Source organism: Corapipo altera, unplaced genomic scaffold (genome assembly GCF_003945725.1).
Source record: "Corapipo altera isolate COAL_440 unplaced genomic scaffold, ASM394572v1 70, whole genome shotgun sequence".
Classification (NCBI taxonomy): domain Eukaryota; kingdom Metazoa; phylum Chordata; class Aves; order Passeriformes; family Pipridae; genus Corapipo; species Corapipo altera.
Window position 1 is genome coordinate 1,385,516 of NW_020884911.1, and position 22,526 is coordinate 1,408,041.

General features: G+C 43.1%; 1 protein-coding gene across 8 annotated transcripts in view; it reads left to right on the forward strand.

Moving 5' to 3' along the window:
* EML6 (EMAP like 6) overlaps window positions 1-22,526 on the forward strand; it is a 75,803-nt gene that overhangs the window by 32,194 nt on the left and 21,083 nt on the right. For 3 of the 8 annotated variants that reach the window (XM_027653907.1, XM_027653911.1, XM_027653912.1), the window contains exons 7-21: window positions 2,528-2,732; window positions 5,414-5,551; window positions 6,144-6,400; window positions 7,473-7,685; window positions 8,335-8,502; window positions 9,001-9,110; window positions 10,889-11,007; window positions 12,330-12,516; window positions 13,168-13,273; window positions 15,839-15,932; window positions 17,843-17,943; window positions 19,433-19,635; window positions 20,408-20,519; window positions 20,690-20,817; window positions 22,118-22,259. In XM_027653907.1, coding sequence (XP_027509708.1) covers window positions 2,528-2,732; window positions 5,414-5,551; window positions 6,144-6,400; window positions 7,473-7,685; window positions 8,335-8,502; window positions 9,001-9,110; window positions 10,889-11,007; window positions 12,330-12,516; window positions 13,168-13,273; window positions 15,839-15,932; window positions 17,843-17,943; window positions 19,433-19,635; window positions 20,408-20,519; window positions 20,690-20,817; window positions 22,118-22,259 — 2,283 coding nt within the window. The remainder of the gene's footprint in view (window positions 1-2,527; window positions 2,733-5,413; window positions 5,552-6,143; window positions 6,401-7,472; window positions 7,686-8,334; window positions 8,503-9,000; window positions 9,111-10,888; window positions 11,008-12,329; window positions 12,517-13,167; window positions 13,274-15,838; window positions 15,933-17,842; window positions 17,944-19,432; window positions 19,636-20,407; window positions 20,520-20,689; window positions 20,818-22,117; window positions 22,260-22,526) is intronic. The other 5 variants (XM_027653910.1, XM_027653913.1, XM_027653914.1 and 2 more) reach the window with 3 other exon arrangements.

Consider the following 22,526-nt stretch of genomic DNA (forward strand, 5'->3'; position numbering starts at 1 on the left):
CCTGAAGAGTTTTCCATGGTTCATAGTATAAACAGAGGGATGCTCCTCACCATGCAAATGCAAGATAAGTAAAATCTAATTAAACACCTAAAGATAAGAGAATGGAGTTAGGCAACCCTTGATTAATTAATTAATTGCAATTCATTTGACTAATTGAGATTTCTGGAGCCCGACTCTCGAAGATGCTGACCGACCATCTGAGCCCTCCATTAGTGCATTTGGAAAGGTAGCACTTGGCAGATTTGTGAGAGGGAATGTTATTAAATTGGTGATCATCATGTTTGTTTAATCTAATCCTGCTTCCTGTGAGCTTAGTCATCACTTCAGTTCATGGGCAGACTCTCAGGGCACTCCCAGTCTCCAGAGATCCCAGGGAACCTGCTCCAGCACTTTGCCTCCCTGGAGTGTTCACCCGTGGAATTCAACCCTCCCAAAGGTGTCCAAGACACCCAACCAGGAGTCCCTTTGCTCTGCAGTCCTGGCTTTATGGTGCTTTTTGCAGCCAGAGCAATAATGTTTAACGTGAATTTTCTAGAAACCAGTAGCAGTTCCTCATGACCGTTTACAGCAGCTCTGTAATTCTTTCTAAAAATTGTGGAGAAATAATTGACTGTAGTTGTACTGAAGGTGAATCCTCATCAGACATGCCATGGAGTCTTTCTGACTTCATGTCCTGATTTCTGCCATCTCCTAAATGCCACAGGGCACAGAACATAGAGGTGAGAGGAGCTGAGCAGAACCAGGCACTGCAACAGCACCAGTAGGGCTGAGACAGGCAGGAGGGGTTTTTCCCATCTTCTTACTTGGCAAAAGCAATAAAAAATTTCATTTGTAGAAAGTGAATCGAGCTGCCCTTTGGACTTGTATATAAATTAGAACAGCTTTTAAAAATTGAGAAATTAATTGATTTCTGAAAACTCGAACTAGAACGCTGCTTTTACAGCATTAAAATTCTTCAGGTTTATGTTTGTTTGTCGTTAAAAAAAAAAGCAACATTACCACAGTGCCTGCTTTAATGGTGCAAGAAACTGCCTTAAGCAAGGCTGCAAATTTTGTCCAAGCTTAGCCAAAGATGATGTGCCCATGGGGATAATCACTGGGACTAAGGAAAAGGACATCTGTGAAAAATCTGGTGGAGCTACTGCTCTGACTGCAGCTATAAAAATGAGGAGCTTGGGGATGACTACAGGCCATAAAATCCAAGCATGACTTATACCCTGTCACTGCCATTGGAAGGAAGCCCTTTGTCACCCCCTGGATTTGCTGTTCCTCAGTCATCCTGCACTGAAGGGCACTGAACACTTTCTAAATGAGATGCATCACCAGCAGCAATCTGATCACAGGCTTGGCTTTGTGTTGAAATGCAGAGGTATATTAGTAACAAACCCTGATAACAGCTGATCTTTATGTGCTGCATGTCCCAGAGAACACTGCCTTTCCCACATCCAAAGGTGTGCTTTGTGTTCTCAAACTTAACAATGCCCACTTGCCACTTAATATGTGAATTCCATCCCTTGGGTGCTCACTGGTGTGTATCAAAGATGGGAGTCAGAACTCGTGGATGAATTTAGCTGGGTCACACAGTGACATTATCAAAATTAAAAGCGGCTGGAGATGGACAAGAAAATAAATGAAGATTAATTTGACCTTCTCGGGAGATGAGAATATTTTATTTATGTGACGGGTAGGTAATTGTATCATGTGTTTGGTTCCAAAAATATGTTTAAATGATGGTGTGGTTGACCTTGACTACATGACAAATGGATTTTTTTATTCATTCCCATCTCACAGCATCTAGGCCCATTACCCAAACTTGAATTTTCATGTACTGGAACAGAAAACACAAACACTGCAAGCAGTTGGCCAGACAATGCCACCAAATGGCACAGCCTGCTTGTGATTAGTAAAATTCCAGCTCCAGAGTTAGAGTCAGAATTGTGGAATAAGATCAAGCTCTCTAAAAGTTATACAAAGCAAAATTCTCTTGGTTTGGAGTTTGGGAGGGAGGATGTTTTGTTTGGTTCTAATAATCCATTGTGACTAAAGTGGCTAAGTGTGACAACATGGGCACAAAGCATTTAAATTCCCCATTAAAATTTTATTGCAATGTGCAAAAAATTAAAATCCTGAAAAAATGAGTAAACCCAGTTTCATTCACAGGCACCTGGCCTAATGTAGAATTTAGATGTTTCAGTGCTGTGAAGTGGAACTGGGTTGTAAAACAAACTCCCAGGGTGTGCCCCAAGCATGGCTCCGGGTCCCTGGAGGCCCTGGCACAGCAGTGTCACACACACAGAGTCCTCCCAGGCTGGAGCTTCCTCCTCCTCCCCTGCCCGAGGGAGAAAACCCACCACAACTGCTTGGGGATTGGAGTGACTGTGCTGTTGTGTGAGCCCCCCAGTGTCAGAACGTGCCGGGTCTCAGTGAGCTGCTGCGGTGCTGCTGCTGCTGCGGTGCTGCTGCTGCTGCCCCTGTGCCACCCTGGGCAGGGGCAGTGCCTCCCCCACAGCCCCCTGTCCCGTCCCAGCAGGTCTGTCCATCCGCAGCGTGTGCTGGAAGGCTGACAGGCTGCTGGCAGGGACCCAGGACAGCGAGATCTTCGAGGTGCTGGTGAGAGAGAGAGACAAGCCCATGCTGATCATGCAGGGGCACTGTGAGGGGGAGCTCTGGGCCCTGGCTGTGCACCCCAAGAAGCCCTTGGCAGTGACGGGCAGCGATGACCGATCCGTACGGTAAGGCTGGAGTTCCTTATTTCTTATCATTCAAGGCTGGAGTCCTTTATTTCTAATCATTCTTGTGCACATTCATTTGTAATTGATTTATTTTCTGGCCTTCTATTAAGGAAATTTTTTTTCCCCCTATATTTTTCTTAGCACCTTTGCTTGTTCTCTTCAGCCTTCATATTTGGCCTCCACACATCATGAAAAAATAATCAGAATTTGTGTTCAAAACATGCTGGGTTTCTCTACTCTGCTGGTAGTGCTGATGCATTGCTGTTGGTACAGCAGGTGTGAGGATCTAAATGGAGAAGGATCACTTTGTATTTCTCTTCTGTTAATAATATGCAACAAGCCCAAAGCCTAAATACCTTGGTGGTTCCTCCTGACCCTACTGTCCTGATTTCCAGCTCCTCCATCTGGTTTTTCCAAACCCTTTACCAGACGGATGGTCACTGCTTTTTGTCTTACACAGATGATTTGATTGCATATATTTAAATCAAGGCCAGGCCGTTACCAAAGAGATGTTCAGTTTTTATGGACTACCAGTCAACTTATTTCAGAAACATCCATGTGGGTTCTACCCTTCGACCATATTTCAGTGGCAAAAATCAATCTCTTACCGTGCATCCAGTTCCTAAATAATGCTCTTTCAGATTCCACATGATCGCTCACCCGGCCCTTGAGGCTTTGCTGCTCAGCTGGCATTGCTTTCCCTTTCTTTTCTGTCTTTTCACTTGTGCTGGTTTCCCATTCCTGCCATCCTCCATCACTTTCTCACCACAGTTAAGATCCAAAGTGTGAGACTAAAGAACTGCCAGTTGTTCAGTGCAGTCATGTTTTCTCCCTGGTTCGTACACAAGTGTTATTTCTCTCAGTTGATGAAATGCAGGAACAGTCTCCTGTGCCTGTGTTTGTGTGCCCAGTGGCACAGCCAGGCCCAAGTCCACCCTGGCAGGATGCAGGCCCGTTCTGCAAAGCTGGGATTAGCACTGCACTGCCCTCAAGCCAATAAGCCACCCTAAGACTGGATTTCTTGTCTTGGCTCATCTCGTGGTGAGCAGAGGAACTGAGCCCTGGCCTGGAGCTGCAGAAGGCGCTGCTGACTCACAGCAGGCCTGACCTCTCGTGCCCCTCCAGGAAGCACTGCAGGATCTCTTTGTGCACATCAAACCTTAATTAGTGCTGCTCTCATGGCTCTGATCTCTGGGGTGGCAGTTATGATACCCCTGGTGCCTTTGGACATTGCCATTCCTTCAGATATGCAGGGATTTTCCTGCCCTTTGAGCTGTTGAGCCACTACAGAATGTGGGATTTGAATCCCAGTTCAGGCAGTGGGAGTTTTTTAGATACTATGTCTTCATTGAGGAATTCCAGTGAAATATGCAAATAAAAACGTACACAAAAGGATTTTCTTCCAGTTTTCTTTTCAATACTAGAATTGGATTGACAGGAGTGTTTCTGTATTGCTGTTCACTGGGTAATTTTTCTTAGTATTTGATTAACACATCATTTTGAGAAGAGTGAGTCTATAATATAAATCTGAATTGTTTTAGAAATCAAAGTATTTAGTGAGTCAGGTGATACTCTCATGTCTGAGATGTCCTGTTGAGAAAAGGTTACTGTAGATTTTCCCCAGCCCAGCTGAGAGAAGGCTCCAGCCAGATGTAGGTTTCCAGCATTTTAAACTTGCAAAGCAAAGCATATCAAGTAGGAAAGCTGCCTGCTTCCTGTCTGTTACCACAGGAGCAGGGAAAAAATACCGTTGTCTGAAGGCACCCAGAATTATTAATTACATTTATTCAAAGCACCTCACACCTGTCTTTGTGTGCCGGAGAACGTCCGGCTGCAGCACCACAGGATGTTCTGGCAGAGCAGCTCTGCTCCACTTCTGTCTTCCTGAGGGATCTCTGTACTCCTGCTTTTCTAAGAAGATTGATTAGAACCTGTTTCTCTCTGAATGCCTTTGAATATTTGTCTCTGATGTCTGTGTGAAGCCGTGCCCTCCACTGGGATGGGACAGAGCGGAGCAAAGCTGCTGGCACAGCCATCAGTCTGCTCATCAAGGGGTTCCACCCAGTCTCCTGGGAGACTCCAATAAACAAACTCATCTGTCAGGCACAGGACAGAAAAAGTTGGGATATTAACTAATAGAATAATGTTTCATTGAGCCTATTTGGGGTTTTTTAACCCAGCCATTTAAACAAACGCATAGGAAAGTTGCCAAAGAATGGTAGCATATATACTATAATAATGCCTTGTTTTCAAAGCACGGGCACTTTTCATATGGAAATAGTGTATTTCCCCAATTTTTCAAAATGTACTGTGCAGAAGTATTTTGTCCTAAAAGATACTTTTTCTGTTTTCATAAGCAAAGCCAGGCTTTTATTTTGTCAGTTGTTTATGCAAATGCCTGTATGTGTGCAAAAGGCTCTTCTTTGCCGTTATAAAAATAAAAAGCTCCTATTTGAAATCACCCTTCCATTAATTCAAAAAATTGTAGTATTTTTTTAAAGAAAATTGAATTATCCTGCTTGCATTTTGCAATTACTCTTTTAGTGTATTGGACAAAGTGATTTATGTTGAAAGCAACATTTTGGAGGCAGATTTTATCCTGGGGTTTCCTTCAAAATCTTTCCAAATCCTTCCTGCATCATTCCTTGAGGCACTGCAGCTTTCCCTTTGCTCTGGAGCAGGTTGTGGAGCCTGGCTGACCACGCCCTGATAGCTCGCTGCAACATGGAGGAGGCAGTGAGGAGTGTGTCCTTCAGCCCTGACGGATCCCAGCTGGCACTGGGAATGAAGGATGGCTCCTTCATTGTCCTTCGAGTGAGGTAAGAGGAGAAAACCGCTGGGGAAAAAGGGATAAATTTGGAAGAACACTGTGGAGAGGGATGTCCTGCGTGATACAGTTCACTCCCTCTCAGACACATTCCAGGCAAAACAATTGGTAATTGAAAGACTTTTTTAAGCATTTTCAAGATACATATGAATAGAGTGAAATAGCCAAACCCCCAGGTTTCAAAACACAGTCTGCTTTAATTGATACTTGGAAGAGCTTCCCCCTTTTCTTGTCATTACTCCATGTGTTTGTTAAGCATATATTTAATATAATAAAAATACTTGGAACTACTGGCTGATAGGAGGAAAAACCCTGTGCAAACCCCTGTAATGCTCTGCTTTAATGACTTTAACAAAACTTAAGTGGGCTGTTCACATCCATTTAACAGCCATCCCAAAACCACTGTTATTCTTCTAAAGAAGTTAATCTCTCTCTCCCAGCAATTTTGTCTTTGCTAATTTGCCTGATGCCCCCTAGAAATCTCTGTCTTGGGTGGGGAAGGATTCTCCTCTAAGGACTCTACCAGGATGTCAAAGCTCTCCTTAGCAAATGCATCTGGTTTTACATGACCTTGGTGCTTGCAGGGACATGACGGAGGTGGTTCACATCAAGGACAGGAAGGAGGTGATCCACGAGATGAAGTTCTCCCCCGACGGCTCCTACCTGGCCGTGGGCTCCAACGACGGCCCCGTCGACATCTACGCCGTGGCCCAGAGGTACAAAAAAATCGGGGAGTGCAACAAGTCCTCCAGCTTCATCACCCACCTCGACTGGTCCGTGGACAGCAAATTCCTGCAGACCAACGACGGTGCCGGAGAGAGGCTCTTCTACAGGATGCCCTGTGAGTCTGGGAGGGCTCCTGGGATGGACCAGTGAAACTGGGGGGTGGGGGATTGGAGGAGAACACCACAAATGTGAAGGAAATAACGGTCCTGCAAGCAGAGTTTTTGGGCTGGAGCTCACAGAAATACCTGCTGCTCGTTCTTCAGAGCGGCAGTCACGGGCCATACCCACCTTCAGCTCTCAGAAACGCTGCCTCTGCATTTTCTGCTCCATCAGTTTTATGGTTTTACACGGGAACTTTGAGAGGTTGGCTCACTTTTGGGTAACTACCAAAGCGCCTCTGTCCCTGTTGTGCTTCCTTCAAGTGATGAACTATTCCTGTGTTACTGATTAGAATGTTTTTACGAGTGTAACAATTAAAAACAGGAGAACTGTTTGAGTTCTCAGTGTCACAGCTTGTTAGTAGAAACAACACTGATAAATAATGGATTTATTCTTACTCTGATTTAAGAATGCTTTCTAATGTTTAGAAGAAACTGTTGCAGAACAGAGGACAGCTTTAGAAATAAGATTTTGTGCTCATTTTGGGCTAATTTGACAGCCTTCAATCAACTATAAAACAACCTCTGTAAATGAAAAGTACCATGGAATGACTGACTGACCAAATAATCAAATTTCAGGGTCTCAAGATGATCAAGGCAACAAGTTCCTACAAACACATGTGACATGATTTAAAAATTTGAGTTATTAATCTTCCAGCACTTAAAAATGTCCTGGAGAGTCGTGTTACATACATATACTTTCTACTGAAGACATTTCTTTGTTAGAAGTGATGTGGAATTATAAAGTTTTTCCACTTTTTTAGGTTTTAGCATGCTAATTCTAATTAGCATATAATTCTCAGTAGTATGATAATTAATTCTAATAGAGCTGCATTAGAACTCCTAAGATTTGTGATGGCCTCAAACACCACAAATGTGGGATTATAGTAATTTAAAGAAGATTTTGAATCTTTTTAATTGAGGTTAAAAATTAATCCCAATCAGAATGCACAGATAGATTTGGTGAAAAGAAACAGAGTTTACTGAAAAGCAAATTATTGCCTCAATTATGCACTTGCACGTTTTCAGCTGGGAAGCATCTCACCAGCAAAGACGAGATCAAAGGAATCCACTGGGCCTCCTGGACCTGCGTGATCGGCTCTGAAGTGAGTGGGATTTGGCCCAAGTACACAAACATCACAGATGTCAACTCCGTGGATGGCAATTACAGCAGCTCCGTGCTGGTGACTGGAGATGATTTTGGGCTGGTGAAGTTATTCAGATTTCCGTGCCTAAAGAAAGGTAGGACACTGTTTTGTGTTGCTGACAAACGCAGTATTTACCTTAATACCACATCAGTGTATTTCCTATTGGTGGCTTTTCGTTCTTGTATATAATTCATAGGAGTGTGTGCACAATATAAAGATGAGACTTGAACCTCTCAGTTTGTAGCAATTCCCTGCCCATACAGGGTATGTACTTGGTTTTAGATCTGTTGAGAATGTGGCTGTTTCCTCAGGGTTTGCACTGCACCAAGCATAAAGCCAACAATAAATAAAACAACCTTTTGGCTTTCTGTGATCTTGAGTGTTTCATTTGATATCACATCAGCGTATTTTCGAAATTTGTGTTTATAGGACAAGATGTAACACGTGTGTAGGGTTCATACTGGCAGTCATGGCAACAAAGGGGAAGATTAAACCCTGTGTGTTTTTAATTCCTACCAAGATCTAAGTACTTTCTGAAACAGAAGATATTGTTCATATAATTTTATGTCACTTATTTTTACATTATAATTACTTTTGTAGCAGAATATCAAATGAGGCATTTGGGTGTTGTTTTTGAGTTCTCACAAGTGTCTTTAGACTGTGTTTCCCTTAGAAGCCCAACTTTATTGGTTATGTTAATTTTTTTCTTCTTCCATGCCAACAGTTCCCTTGTCGTTTTTTAGGAGCCAAGTTCAGGAAGTACGTTGGGCACTCAGCACACGTCACCAATGTCCGCTGGTCCCATGATTTCCAGTGGGTTTTGAGCACAGGAGGTGCTGATCACTCTGTTTTCCAGTGGCGCTTTGTTCCAGAAGGGATAACAAATGGCATCCTGGAAACCTCTCCACAAGGTAAACGTGGGCTCTGCTGAAGTATTTATCAAAGGAAATCGGCACAGAATGCAGCACTGCTGGAGAAGCTTTTACTGAATTAACAGCAAATATTTTTGTTATCATTCTCTGGAGTTGCAGACGCTCAGGATGTTTGGGCACTTGGCTTTTCAAAGGCAATATTTGATTTGAGGCAAGGGGCATTAGAAACTGCTGCAGTATGTGTAGGAATACACCGAGTAGTATTCATCAAACTATGTGAAAGAAGACATTTAGAGGGACCAGATAATTAAATTTTCAAACTTAGCCATGTAACTTGCATTCAAAAATCTGGCTACCTGTGTTGAATTGTTTAATTGTATTTTGCAGGGCAGTCTCACAGGCAGCCCCTGCGATTTTAACAACTGCCTCTGCTTCCAAAGGTCTTAGTGCTTAGCCCAGAGTTTAAGTTTTGCCAAAACATCCCATCCCATTTCCTTGGCATTCAATGTGTTCAATGTGTTGGTTTTGGTTTTGAAGCAGAGGGTGGTGTGGATTCCTACAGCGAGGAGTCGGACTCGGATTTATCCGACGTGCCAGAGCTGGACTCCGACATTGAGCAGGAAGCTCAGATCAACTACGATCGTCAGGTGGGTGGGAAGGAACCTGACAGATCATACTGACTGTTCATCACACTAATTGGGATGGTGTTCAGCAGGTTGCACAGCCAATATACAGATAAACCCAGAGCTTACTTCAGCTGGGGGGAGAATTTAAAAGGCTTTGGAGAAAAGAATTTCCAAGGGTTTTGGGGATTGGAACTAAATGATCTTTGAGGTGCCTTCCAACCCAAACTATTCTGTTACTCTGCCTTCTCTTTACAATTCATTGGAACCTGATTTTCAGGAGCTTTTGTCATTGTGACTCAGACATCACCTGTCACCTTGTACTGTCCCCCATGAGCTGCAGTGGTGAAAGGTCAGGAATTCCTCAGAGCAGGACTGGGACCTTGTAAGAAATGTGGGAAATGCAAACTAAGCTTGGTTCAGGTTGGTTTGAGGGATTTAATGGAAAATTCCCCTGTAATGTGCCATGCTTTAGCCAAAGGCACCCTTTGTCTTGTCACCTCACTTTCCAGGTTCTGCAATAAATTACACAGACCCTTCTGCCAACAGCTTCTTTTGCCTGTTTATTACAGAGATCAATCACATTTGGCAAATGAAATGGAGGGTTTTGTCAAATTTTCTCCTTCCCCTCTCTTTTACTCCCAAGTCTCACTGCAGTGCTTGTCCCATCCTCCTCCTCCTCCCCTCCTCCTTCTCCTGGTTTTTTTATCTGTATTCCAATCAAACAACATCCTCCTCCACGCTGTCTGTGTGTCAGAGAGGACGTCTGGGTTTAAAAACTAAAAGTGAAAAGAGTTGTAGGCAGTTAAACAGCAACGTTCCAGGCAGGTTAATGCATGGAAAAGCCAGAAGCATCTTAAGCATCTTAAAATAGCATCTTATATAGGAAGTGTGAGACAGCTCTGAGCAGAAGCTGCACTTGGCATTTTGTTAAAGGAAATAATTGACGTGGAAACAGAACCATTAATCTTATGTTGAGCATTGGGGTTTGGGTTGGGTGTTTTTAATGTTGTGGCTGAAGCACATAGAGGATTCTCGATTTCAAGATGCATCAGAAAACGTTGCTCCTGTTTTTGTTGCACTGAGGAGCAAGAGTAGATGGGTGAGAACGTTCCAGATAAAGTACATACACTGTGGTAAGGCTCTGTGTGCCTTCCATTTCAAAAGCTCAGTTCTGTGAACACCTTTCTTCCAAAAATCCAGCGTTCTGTATTGGCACTCAGGTAGGTTTCTGTGGGAATGGCAGTTTCCTTGTCCATTTGTCCAAGAGACACAGAAAACAAACAATAAAGCTACATTTCAGTGTTATAATGGATTTTGTTTGGGACCACGGCCCTGATGATCCTTCAAACATCTTTAGCAGCTCCCCAGAGTTTCAGTGTTTCTGAAATGTTTCAGTGGAAAGTATTTTGTGTCTTTATGGTATTTATAGAGCTGTAATTGTACTTTGGCATTCTGGAGATGTTGGCAAATTCACCAATGCTCAGCTTTGAGCATGGACTCTGGAGCACATATGAACTGAAGACACTTAAAGACTTCCAGTCAGTATTTACATTCCTTTTCACTAACTGACACTGGAATCTTCTAGAAAAGATGCACTGCTGCTGTTCTGGGCCACTCAGGTCAGGGGAGTTCATCATCCAGAAGGATGGGAGCAATAGTGCCTGGCTCTGTGTTATAGCTGCTGAACATCACATTAGCACATGTTAAATTTTATATGTGAAAGAAAGTGCCTTTTACTCATATATACAGACAGTTAGAGAACCAGAGCCGTGCAGTTAACTTGAACACTTCTCCTCCAGGTTTACAAAGAAGACCTACCTCAGCTGAAACAGCAAAGTAAAGAGAAAAACCACTCTGTGCCCTTCCTGAAGCGAGAGCGAGCGCCCGAGGACAGCCTGAAGCTGCAGTTCATACATGGGTAGGGTGACACTGGGTAATACCTGTCATTTCTGAGGGGTTCACCTTGCTGGGATGCTTTAACAATTCATATCAGAGCATTAGCCAAACATTTTCTGCTGCTTACCCACAGTAATTTGTTTGTCATTGTTACTGTGGGTAGTTTTTAGAATATCAGACATAGGTTTTCTTTTCTCAGTTGTATTTCAGGGCTGGGCTGGACAGGGCTCTGAGCAACCTGGGGTAGGAGAAGGTGTCCCTGCCCATGGCAGGGAGTGGAACTGGATGGGCTTTAAGGTTCCTTCCCACCCAAACCAGTCTATGATCCTATTTGTTAAGGAGCAAGGGAAGGTTACAATACTGTAGCCATTTGATAAATGATACATCGGTGTTGCATTTTGTAAAATTACATTTTACACTGGCTGTTCTCTACACCCGATGTCTCCTGGAGCAAAGGTAAGTTGCTTGTGATAGCTGTGATTTCTTAAAATGCCTGATAGATTTCTACTTGAAAACTTACCTGGACACAGTTCTTATATGCTTTTGTGAAATCAGTGCTAATTTAGGCATTGGGTGCAAAATAAACCGTGAGAAGCTTCAAGAATGGAATAGTCTGTAAGGAATGGTCTGGGATGTTTTTGAGCTGAGGTTGAGCCCACAGGACCCTGTGCTGGTTTAAAGGTAAACCAGCAGGGGAAATGAACCCAACTCAAAAGAGAGATTTTAAATCAGAATAACAATTTAATAAAATAATACAATAAGTACAATTATACAGACAAACAGTTGGTTTTAACCCACAGAACCCAAATGTATAACCCAGCACCCTGGGGCATGAACAGAGTGGTGTTTGTTGGGCCCCCTGAGGCCAAAGTAAAAGGACAGGGAAAAAACCTGTTGGTGAGAGTGGTGGTTGCAGTCTGGTTGAGAGTGGTGGTCTGTAGTTTTCCTCCGGATCCCACGAGTGGTTAAAAAAGTCCCAAGACCCCAAGATTATCTATCCTCCAGTTCAGGCAGGAATGCCCAGTGCCTCCCTCAGGGCGGGGAGCTCCACACTGGGTGTGAGCACAGGAGCATCCTCCTGTCTCAGGGGCCTCTTAACACCCAGTTTATAGCCTGAGGAGTCAGGGGTGCTCTGGGCAGAGGGTGTAAATGGTCTATTGAGAACAGTTTCTGGGCAATGGCATGGAAGGCTCCAGAATACACAGTTTTGGGTTACACCCATGCAGTGATGAACTGGTCCCAGCTGTTCTAACTAGGACAGACCCCTTTGCTGTTACCACACAAATGATTTGCAGAGTTTGTTGCCCATGTTCCCAGGACTGAAGTGCTGTGTGCTGGCTGCAGGTACAGGGGCTACGACTGCAGGAACAACCTGTTCTACACTCAGACAGGGGAGGTGGTTTATCACATCGCCGCCGTCGCCGTCGTCTACAACCGACAGCAGCACTCGCAGCGCCTCTACCTGGGCCACGACGACGACATCCTCAGCCTCAGCATCCACCCCGTCAAGGACTACGTGGCCACGGGGCAGGTGGGGGCTTATAATTAGGATTTATAATTAGGAAAAATGTGCTTCTCTTTTTCCCTAAGTCTGGTGTTTCCTCCCCTGTGTTGTTTCCTGTATCCCTGCCCAGCCGAAAATGGTCTGTGCCTGAGGAGGTTTTGGACTTTCCTTGGTCAGTCACAGTATTTTTGTACTGTAGTAGCTTTCAAAAGCTCAGATAAAAGCTGGTTTGTGTTGGACACTACTGATATCTGGTACTGAATATGATATATTCATTGTGTTCCTGTACATTCATACACCAGGATAATTTATCCCATGAATGTGATGCTGAGTAATGTAATTTTAGAGACCATCCACTGATATTTCTCTGAAAGAGAAAATAGATCTTGAAAAAGATAAAAACTGGTTTGTGTTGGACACTACTGATATCTGGTACTGAACATAATATATTCAGTGTATTCCTATACATTCATACACCAGGATAATTTATCCCATGAATGTGATGCTGAGTAATGTAATTTTAGAGACCGTCCACTGATATTTCTCTGAAAGAGAAAATAGATCTTGAAAAAGATAAAACAGGGCAAGTGGGAAAGTATTTCCCTCTGGAGTGCTTTGAAGATATGGTAGGGCTCATTACCTGTGTGGGCAGGTGTTCCAATGAACCCTCTGATTTAGGTTGGAAGGGATGCTGCTATCCATGTTTGGGACACCCAGACACTGAAATGTTTGTCCCTGCTCAAAGGCCAGCACCAGAGAGGAGTGTGTGCACTGGATTTTTCAGGTAAGCCACAACCTACATTTATCTAAATGATAAATTAAAAAGCAACCCTTGAGATGAAATGTTAATTTAAATAGCTGTAAAATTACACCCAGCACCAACTTCACATGGAAGTCTGCTGTCTGTTAGGATGAAAACTGTGTGTGGTAAAGTCAGTCTGTCATTAATTGACTTTGGTGGTGTCTAATAGATAGTGCCAAGTGTACAGCTGGAATTCTGGTGGCTGTCTACACAGTGGTGGAAGAATTTAAAAGCAGGCAGGATGGTGACTCAAAGTGTATCAACAAGTTGGAAATGTCATCTCTGGGCTCCTGCAACTCTTCACATTTTTCAGTGGGTTTACAGAAGAAGTAAATATGACAAACAGTTGTCTGCTGTCTCTCCTACTTGTCTTTCTGAGTTGGGTGCCCTGAGCTATCTCAGTTTTTAAGGGATAATTCCTGTGTGCAGCACTGAAGAACATCAGCCATATGCTGGGGACTTGTGTACTTCTGCATCTTTATAAAAGGGCTTGAACATTTATTCTCCCTCATTCTACTGAAAAAAAAAGATTACTTTAGCTGAATTATCCTTTCCTCAATCTCATTTTTTTTCAATTAAACATAACTTATTTCATGTTCTCCTCTCTAGAAATGTGGTAAGAACTCATTAGGACATAGATCACACCTATGAGACAGGACTGTATGAAGGAAGTATGACTTCCACAAAGACAAATCTGTGGAACTGAGTCATATTCCATTAGCAGAAGAGGAGCCTTGGTGTCCATCCAAGAGCTGGAATTCAGATGTGGAATTGTTACACACAATGTGGGTTACACACACAGTGTGTGTAACCCAGCTCTGGGAGCAGATTTGGTGCCAGGAGAAGGGAAAATGGATAAGGATGATTTAGTTGCCAGTGTGTGCATAGATGTTGAAAAGCTCCTCGTTAAGATCCTTAGTTGAACAAATGCTCATATATTTAAAAGCGCTTTGTGGTTTGCATTTTTATCAAGTAGGACTGTTCTGGGAATTAGAATCCACATACCTCTGCAAAAGTCTAAAGAATAAGCTGGCCACATATTCTGTGGGCATGAATCTGCACAAAAATATTAAAGCTCTTTTAAAATGTAGTGACCACTCAACATTGCAGTGTTGCTTTAGGACCTGATCCTAAGAATAATGAACAAACTGCATTCCTGACTGGCTTTAGTTCGTGTTCTTGTCACAGACAGAGGGGACAGTTGTGCAAATATTGTGGGCTTACAGGGCTACCCAGGTCTTATGCAGGGAGTTTTCACTGTGTGAATAACAGATATTTCAAAATTAGATTCAAGTCACACTCCTTGGAGCTTAAAGAGAGAAAGCTGAAGCTCCCACTCCTGTGTGGCTGTGGCAGCTGACTCTGTACCTGCTTCTCTCTGCCCTTCAAACCCCCCCGTGGGCCCCGGGCAGGGCAAGGTCCCTCCTGTGGGACCCTGCTGTGGCAGTGGGATTCCAGGATGAGAACCTCATTCCTGCAGTGTTTGGTTGTGCCCTCTGGTGGCTGATCCAACGTCCATGCCCTGGGATGTCAGTGGGAGTGTGCAGTCAGTGTTAGTGCACAAACCCTCCTGCTCCAGGTGAAGAAAGTTTCAGTTGTTTTGTTGGTTGGGTTTGCTTTGTAATAAGCTCAGTTTTGGTTTCCTGCCCTGCTTTTCTACTTCATTCCTTCCTGCCTGCTTCACTGCTTCCATCTGGGCTTGTTTCATTCAACTGTGAATTCTTTTCCTCCTTCTGAAATTCCCTTTCTCCTTCTTGACTTCTGTGAGAAGCATCATTCCCAAATCAGTGCTCTCGTTCAGCCTCTGCCCAGCTCTGCTCCCTCCAGCTTTAACTTTTCCTCAATTAAATAACTAAGCCAATAATCAGCTCCTGCTGCATCCTGTGAAGTTCAGTTGTCTTGTCATGTACATCAACAATTGCAGCTTAGTTTTTTTAATTTGCCAGACTTTCAGGACAGAAATTTGTCTCTGAAAGTTTGTTAACAATGGTGGTGTTTATTGTTATTTCATGCCTGGGTACTGTTAAATTATGTATTTTTCTTCCTCACATTATCAGTAGTGCTGTGTCTTTCCTGCAGTGAAAGAGGAGAGCCAGCAGTTATTTTTAGCCTTAAAATTTTCTATCATATTTATAGTTTCATCACATTGCCTATGAAAATTTAACCACCCAGTTCATACTCTAATAATTCTTTTCACCATTTTGAGCAAAAGGAAAGAAGCATCATCAGAAATATTTCCTATAAAATGTGATGTGAATTTAGTGTGCTTGGGCTTTATGAACTTGACTGTCATTGTCTGTTTGATCCTTCCTACCTCCCTTGTGCTGACACAAGGAATGGTTTTTGTCTGCTTTTGGGAAAGATCAATGGTTTTGTAAGGAATATATCAGGGAATCAGAACTCCAGTCTCTCCAACTATTAATTCTGGTTTTTTTGCTTTATAATACTTCATTAGGAATTCAGTTTGCATTGTTATTGTGTTCATTGCCTGCTCCATTCTCAGCTAGAGCCTTAGCACCTTTAACATGAAGTATTGCTTCTGTGCAGCTGATGGGAAGTGTTTGGCCTCTGTTGGGCTGGATGACAATCATGCCATTGTGTTCTGGGATTGGAAGAAAGGGGAAAAGCTGGCAACAACCAGGTGAGAATACACAGGGTATGAATGTCCTCTCTGGTTACTTTGTTCTGAGTAGCATCATCCACATCTTTCCTGTAAACAAAGGAATAAACCACAACTCCCTCTGCGAACAGAATGGTGCTTCAGAGCAACATCCCACATTAAAACCCTTGGGATCTGCAGCTCAGTGTTTGGAAATCAGGAGTTCCCTGGCCTTTCTGATAGCCATGTTGATATGGAGCTCATTTAAGGACTTGTAAGTTAAGTTATATTTTATAATATTTTATATTATATTTTCTCCCAATGTTATGTCCTGACCCAGGGCAGAGGTCATCAGAGGCATCACTTTCTTTATGCATTGGATGGCATGCTGGGTTCCACCAGTGTACACAGCAGATCACTTCTCTGAACAGAAAAAGCATTCCCTCAAATATAGATTTTTCAAGGAGTGCTGATCCTGCCTTTCCTCTGAGTCAGCTTTTCCTGAGCTGTTTGCTCTTTGCAGTTGCTCACTGAAAGCTCAGCCAATAACCCCGTAGCAAAGAATCATCTGCAATTCCTTGGAAGGACCAATGTTGGGAAGAGAATTGGATTAAAGTTTACATGTGTGCTTTTTTATTCTCAAATATTGAATTGCAAGAATAATATTAGGTTGGAGAAGAATCAGACTGTTTGAGAACCTGGTTTCTGTCTTACCCTTGCACAAAGCAGAGGTGCCTGGGAGGTCAGGGACCAGAACTGAGCAGAATTCCTGTAAGGGTGGGCACACTACCAGAAAGGCAAGGAGTTAATTCCATTTGCTGTCTGCAGCCACATAACATGTAGCATTGCTCAGGAGAAATTATGGGTGTAACTGCAAAAGAGTGCCTGTGAAAGGCATTTATTATCATTTTTCTTCTGTTCTGGTTGCAGCAGCAGCCGGGTTTTCCCGGGGCAGCGCTGTGTGTTGGTGGTGTAGCAGCACTGAGGGAATGCACGTCTGACTCCGTGTGTGCATCCCAAAACCTCTGTCAGCCACACAATTTGGTGTCACACGTGCATTTTCTTGGGCAGGGAGGTTTTAAACCCTGGTTAAAACCTGTGCTGGGGGGTTTGCTTAGCAACGGCCTTGGCTGTGCTGGAAAACGTGACATTTTCACTGGCTTTGCAGTCCCCGTCTCGCTGTCTCCAGACAGATTGTGCCTGACATGCAGGCAAAGAACACCTACTGTATTCCCAGGCTGACCTTTCAGCTTTCATAAACCACGAACTGTGTCTCTGCCTGGCTCGTGGTGCTCACAGGACAGAGCACTCGGGTTCTTCTCAGCACAAAATGCTGTGTGTACCCAATGGACCTATTGTTATTGTTACTGTTAGTTGGGAAATATGCAGAGACCTCACAAAGAGCAGGAAAAATCAATTTATAAATGTATACCTCAAAAAGCATAACTTCTGTTACCAGAGAACCAAACCTGAAGGTGTCTGTGCTGCTGAATGAACTGTTTCCTAAATTATAATTTCATAATCTGTTATTTTCTTTTTCAGCTTGAAGCACAGTAGATTAAACACTCCCTCATTTTTCTTGTCAGAGTATTTTTTCATATTTATTAGTTGAGTTCTCATCCATTTAAATATTTATGTTGACCTTTAAGCCTTCTCCTAATTGCCTTGCCCTTTGTTTCTTGCTTCTTCATTATGACTTAAATGAACTAGAATTCAGTGGGAGACAATTTTTATTCCCCACATTTCTGGACTCTTAATTCCCCTGTGATTTATGCTCAAATTCATCCTGCCACCTCTGTGGGGCAACATTTCAGGGCTAAACCCTTGCAGATTACAAATACGGCTCTCTGCTTTTTGTTAAGTGGGGAAATGATTTACGTTAATGATTTAATTAGTTTGAAATGTTAAGTCATCCCTTGCCATGTTTTTTCTTATTTTTATCTTTATTGCAGGGGCCATAAAGATAAAATCTTTGTAGTGAAGTGTAATCCACATCATGTTGACAAACTAGTCACGGTTGGGATTAAGCACATCAAGTTTTGGCAGCAAACAGGTATTTTATATATTGAGGATTTTATGTATAATTTATATAAGAATGTGTATATTTTTTAATACAGGAACACCATGTTCTCAGTTTAAGAATTTGTTTTGTTTGTGAAGCAATTTTCCAGTTACCAAAATATTGAAGGGGTGAAAAGGATTTCCAGGTAATTGTGTTTAATCACACTCTTAAGGAATTCTCCTGAGCAAAGCATCCTTGGCTCCCAGAGAACATGCAGCCCTGAAATTCCCTTAGGCACATGATGACCCTCCTTGGGAAAATTTGGCAGAATTTGTATTTTATCCATGAGGCTAAAAATCATGATATGGTATCACAAGAATCAAGATATCAAGGTAATATATTTGTTGTACAGCCCAAGAGTTTTCTAAGTAATGTAGAATGAAAATGTATTTTCAGATATTTAAAACCAGGATAAGATTTTGCAAACCACTAAGGGAAATATTGAGGCTGTTCTGTCAGACTGAGAAAGGCCACAGGGTTGGGTTCTGATTGAGGGTGTTTTTAATTCCGGGCTGGATTTTTCATTCTTCATTAAAAGTTCTTCACACTTTTAATTGTGCACACATGGCACGAGTACTCGGAATAAAGATCTCGGGGAGCATCTTCTGTGTGTCAAACTCAGCACAAGGGCAGCTAAAAATAGAACTCCAGGCAGCTCAAAATGAGATGGTTATAAGAACTTCCTACACTTGTGCCACGCTTCAAGCCTTCGAGTGGTTCAGGTGCTCTGCGATTAAAAATTAAAACATTTAAAGTGCAGGTTATTTTTGAGGTAATTAGGTGGACTTGCATTGCTGTTTGCCAGATCCCATGGCAGGAATGTGCACTGAGCAGTGTCTCACTCCAGGAGCAGTCTGTGCAATCAAAAGGTGTATTTTGAATGGAGATCTCTCAGTGCAGTGGGGGCTCGGTCTGGTGTGAGCTGTGAAAGGCACAGGACTCGACACCAGGCCACCACTGCAGAGGGGATTTTGTAATTCTGTGTGTGGTTTTGTCTATAAGCATTAATTCATGGGTGTTATGGCCACTTCTGCTTTCTGAACCAAGGTAGGGCTGTGGCAATTTGGTTCCCTGACAACCAGCAGAGTAACAAATCCTGCCATTTCCTCTGCAAAGCTGCTGCCAGATTGTCAGGTTGCCAGGGGACAACTGAAACAAACCTCTAGTTGTGGTCACCTACAGAGAAGCAACTTGGGAAAAGCTGCTCTGGGCAAAAAATACTCTGCCAGCCATTGTATTAGTTCTTTTTGCATCATTCCTCCCCAAATTTATCACTTGCTTGGAAAGACAATTTGAAAACTGGAGTCAGTGCTGCTCCAGAGCTGTCATTACTGGGCTTGACTCTCTTTGACTGTGCTTTTGCCGTGGGATTTCAGGATTTCCATTATCTGCTGTGCCTCAGGCAGCCACAGGAGATGATGGGGGGAAATATTTGTGCTTTACCAACCCGAGTAGAAAAGGCCTTTTGTGTGTACTGCAGGTGGAGGCTTCACATCCAAGCGAGGCACGTTCGGCACCGCCGGGAAGCTGGAGACGATGATGAGCGTGTCCTACGGGAGAGTGGAGGAGCTGGTGTTCTCTGGGGCTGCCACTGGAGACATCTACATCTGGAAGGAGACCCTGCTGCTGAGGACAGTGAAAGCCCACGATGGGCCCGTGTTTGCCATGCATGCACTGGATAAGGTGTGTGTTAGATCCCATCTTTAAAAGAAACGGTGGCAAAACGTGTTATTGGCATCGCACAAATGAGTTCAGGACCAAGTTTTGCCATTGGCAGTTTGCAGGTGTTGCTAAGGGAGCATCCTTTCTGAGATTATAATTTCAACTGTAGAAGTACAGCATGAGGAAAATGTTAGCTATTAACATTTTTATACAGCCAGGTCAATTAAGATCCCTGTGGCTCAATCCTTTCTGGCCCTAATTGATTGTTCCCAGCTTTTCCATCAGTTTTTCTGTTTGATCTTAGCACTGAACATCCTCTCCACTTACTTTTTTGTTGGTTAGTTATTTATGCTGTTTTACATTCACTTGGCACAGACAACCTACCAAGGGAATTAATCAAAGAATTGGTCCCTAATGCATTATTAGAGCTCGGGTTGAAGCATCTGTTAAGTCCATTGAATTGGGAATAACTTGAGAAGCTATTATTCCAGCTACTGCCTCTTCTAAAGATAAAACCCTAAAATAGTTTATTTCCACGTGCAGACAAACATCAAGGTCCAGCATTACTGCTTACAGCAGTATGTACTGTGTGCTTTTAAATCTTTATAACCTAGAAAAGCAGCTCTAAATCTTACCCCCCTGTATTTTTTCCCTCCTAGGTACAGACTCCAGTATTTTTAGTTTCACACATGAATAAAATGCAGGGGAGACTTTCCTCTGCCTTTGGACATGTTTTTAATCTCACCACGTGAGTGCTGACACTGGTGTGTGTTTTCCCTCTCTGATTGCACAGGGCTTTGTGACTGGTGGAAAAGATGGAATCGTGGCCCTTTGGGATGACATGTTTGAGAGGTGTCTGAAGACATATGCTATCAAAAGAGCAGCACTGTCTGCCAGCTCTAAAGGTATGGTTTGTTCAGGGTGTTCTGATGAGGGTTCCAGCAGTTCCATCAGGCACGTGCACCTCACCTTTCATGGTGTTGACCAGGTGTAATTATATATAAACTGTAGGTGATGTGAGGCTCTCCTTGATCTCCCAATAAACACGTGACATGAATATCTTTGCATTGTTCAGGTTTGCTTTTAGAAGACAACCCCTCAATCCGAGCCATCAGCCTGGGCCACGGGCACATCCTGGTGGGAACCAAAAATGGAGAGATCCTGGAGATTGATAAAAGTGGGCCCATGACTCTGCTTGTCCAGGTATTAGGGGGGGATCTCCCAGATCAGACCATTTCCTGTGGAAATACAGCACATGATGAGATTTTCCCAGTCATTTTCTGTCTGTTTTCCTTAACCCTCTTGGCCACCATTCCTTTCCTTGCTCAGGCAGAAGTTGGGGCTTTCTTATGTAAATGACTTTGAGATTCACTGTGGGTTATGGAATTCTGAGGGTAAAAACAACAGTCCCTTGAGTTCAAAGGCTGATGAGACTCTCAATGGATTTTTTAGACACTTAAGTTTAGGATCCAACATAAAAATGAGAAATGAAGGGTAGAACTAACACAATTTATTTTATTTTGACAGTGTGGTTCCATTTATTTCCTTTGACAGTATATTGTGAAGGATCCTGTGAAAAATGGTAGAGTGATGACAGCTTTCTACAGTGACACACAGTTGTCATTGCAGGTGTTGCAAAGCATAGAGGGACTTTTTATTTTGGAAAAAAATAGTATTTTTCACAGTTTGGTTAAAAAATGTTCATGTATGTGTCCACTGATGTATTTGGTGCTGCTTTGGTTCAGTGTCTCCCCTAACCCCACTGTCTGTATGTAGAAAATTGTACAGAACATTTCCTGAGTTGTAATTTATCGAGCTTTTACCTTTTGTTTCCTATAACTAACATTGTTTTCTACAAAAACACTGTTTCTTTGGTATATTTTCAGTTAGTTCTGGTCACATGAAGTAATCCTTCAAATTTGCCTTGCCTGCATCCTTACAAACAGAGATGTGTGAAGCTGTATTTTATAAATTATTGAACTCATTCACTAGTCCAGATTGAGAGCAGTAAGAAATGATTTAACCTTGACACAGTGCCAGAAGCTGTATGCAAGCTGAAGGAAATCTGGGAAAAAGCAGGGAGAGTGATTAACAAGTTGGAAAACTGAGAATGTAGGGAAAGATTAAAAGAATTAAGTATGTCTGTTTTGGGCAAACAAGCTCTCCAGGGTGTTAATAATGACATAAACCCTGAAGGCAGATTAGCCCATGTTGGGATTTCAGGGTCCTGTTTGGGACATAACTGTGTCATGGTCATTTCAAGTGTGGAAAAGAGAATATTGGTAAGAATAGGAATTACAGCCAAGGCTGTGGCAGAGTATTTTAGATAGTTGTCAGAGAAACAGAGCAGATGTTCAGGGCTTTTCGAATGTGGAAAGCCTTGGAGAGGAGATGGTGAAAACCTCGTTGCCTAGGACTTGTCAGATGAGGCAGGGCAGGTATTAGAGCACATGACACGACCCCAAACGCATTCCTTTGTCTTGCATGGAATGATTTCCTTCAGGGCCACATGGAAGGAGAAGTGTGGGGCCTGGCAGCTCACCCCCTGCTGCCCGTGTGTGCCACCGTGAGCGACGACAAGACCCTGCGCATCTGGGAGCTCTCGGCCCAGCACCGCATGCTGGCCGTCAGGAAGCTCAAAAAAGGTACCTGTCCCCCGGCCATGCCCTGGCACACGGCCTGGCACAGCTCCCTCCCTGCTCCCAGGGCACAGCACAGCCAGTAACTGGGCAGGGAAAGGGTACAGTCATTAAGGAATTGGAAGAGCAGGGAATAAATTGTCTTTGGCATGTGTCGAGTCAGTGAAAAGGGTAGGAAGGAGAAGGGCTGTAATCTGTTGTAATTAATAGTAGTAAAATAAATGAACTTTAATCTTTTCTCCTCCAGTTTCAAGGGGAATGAGTTGACCTCAG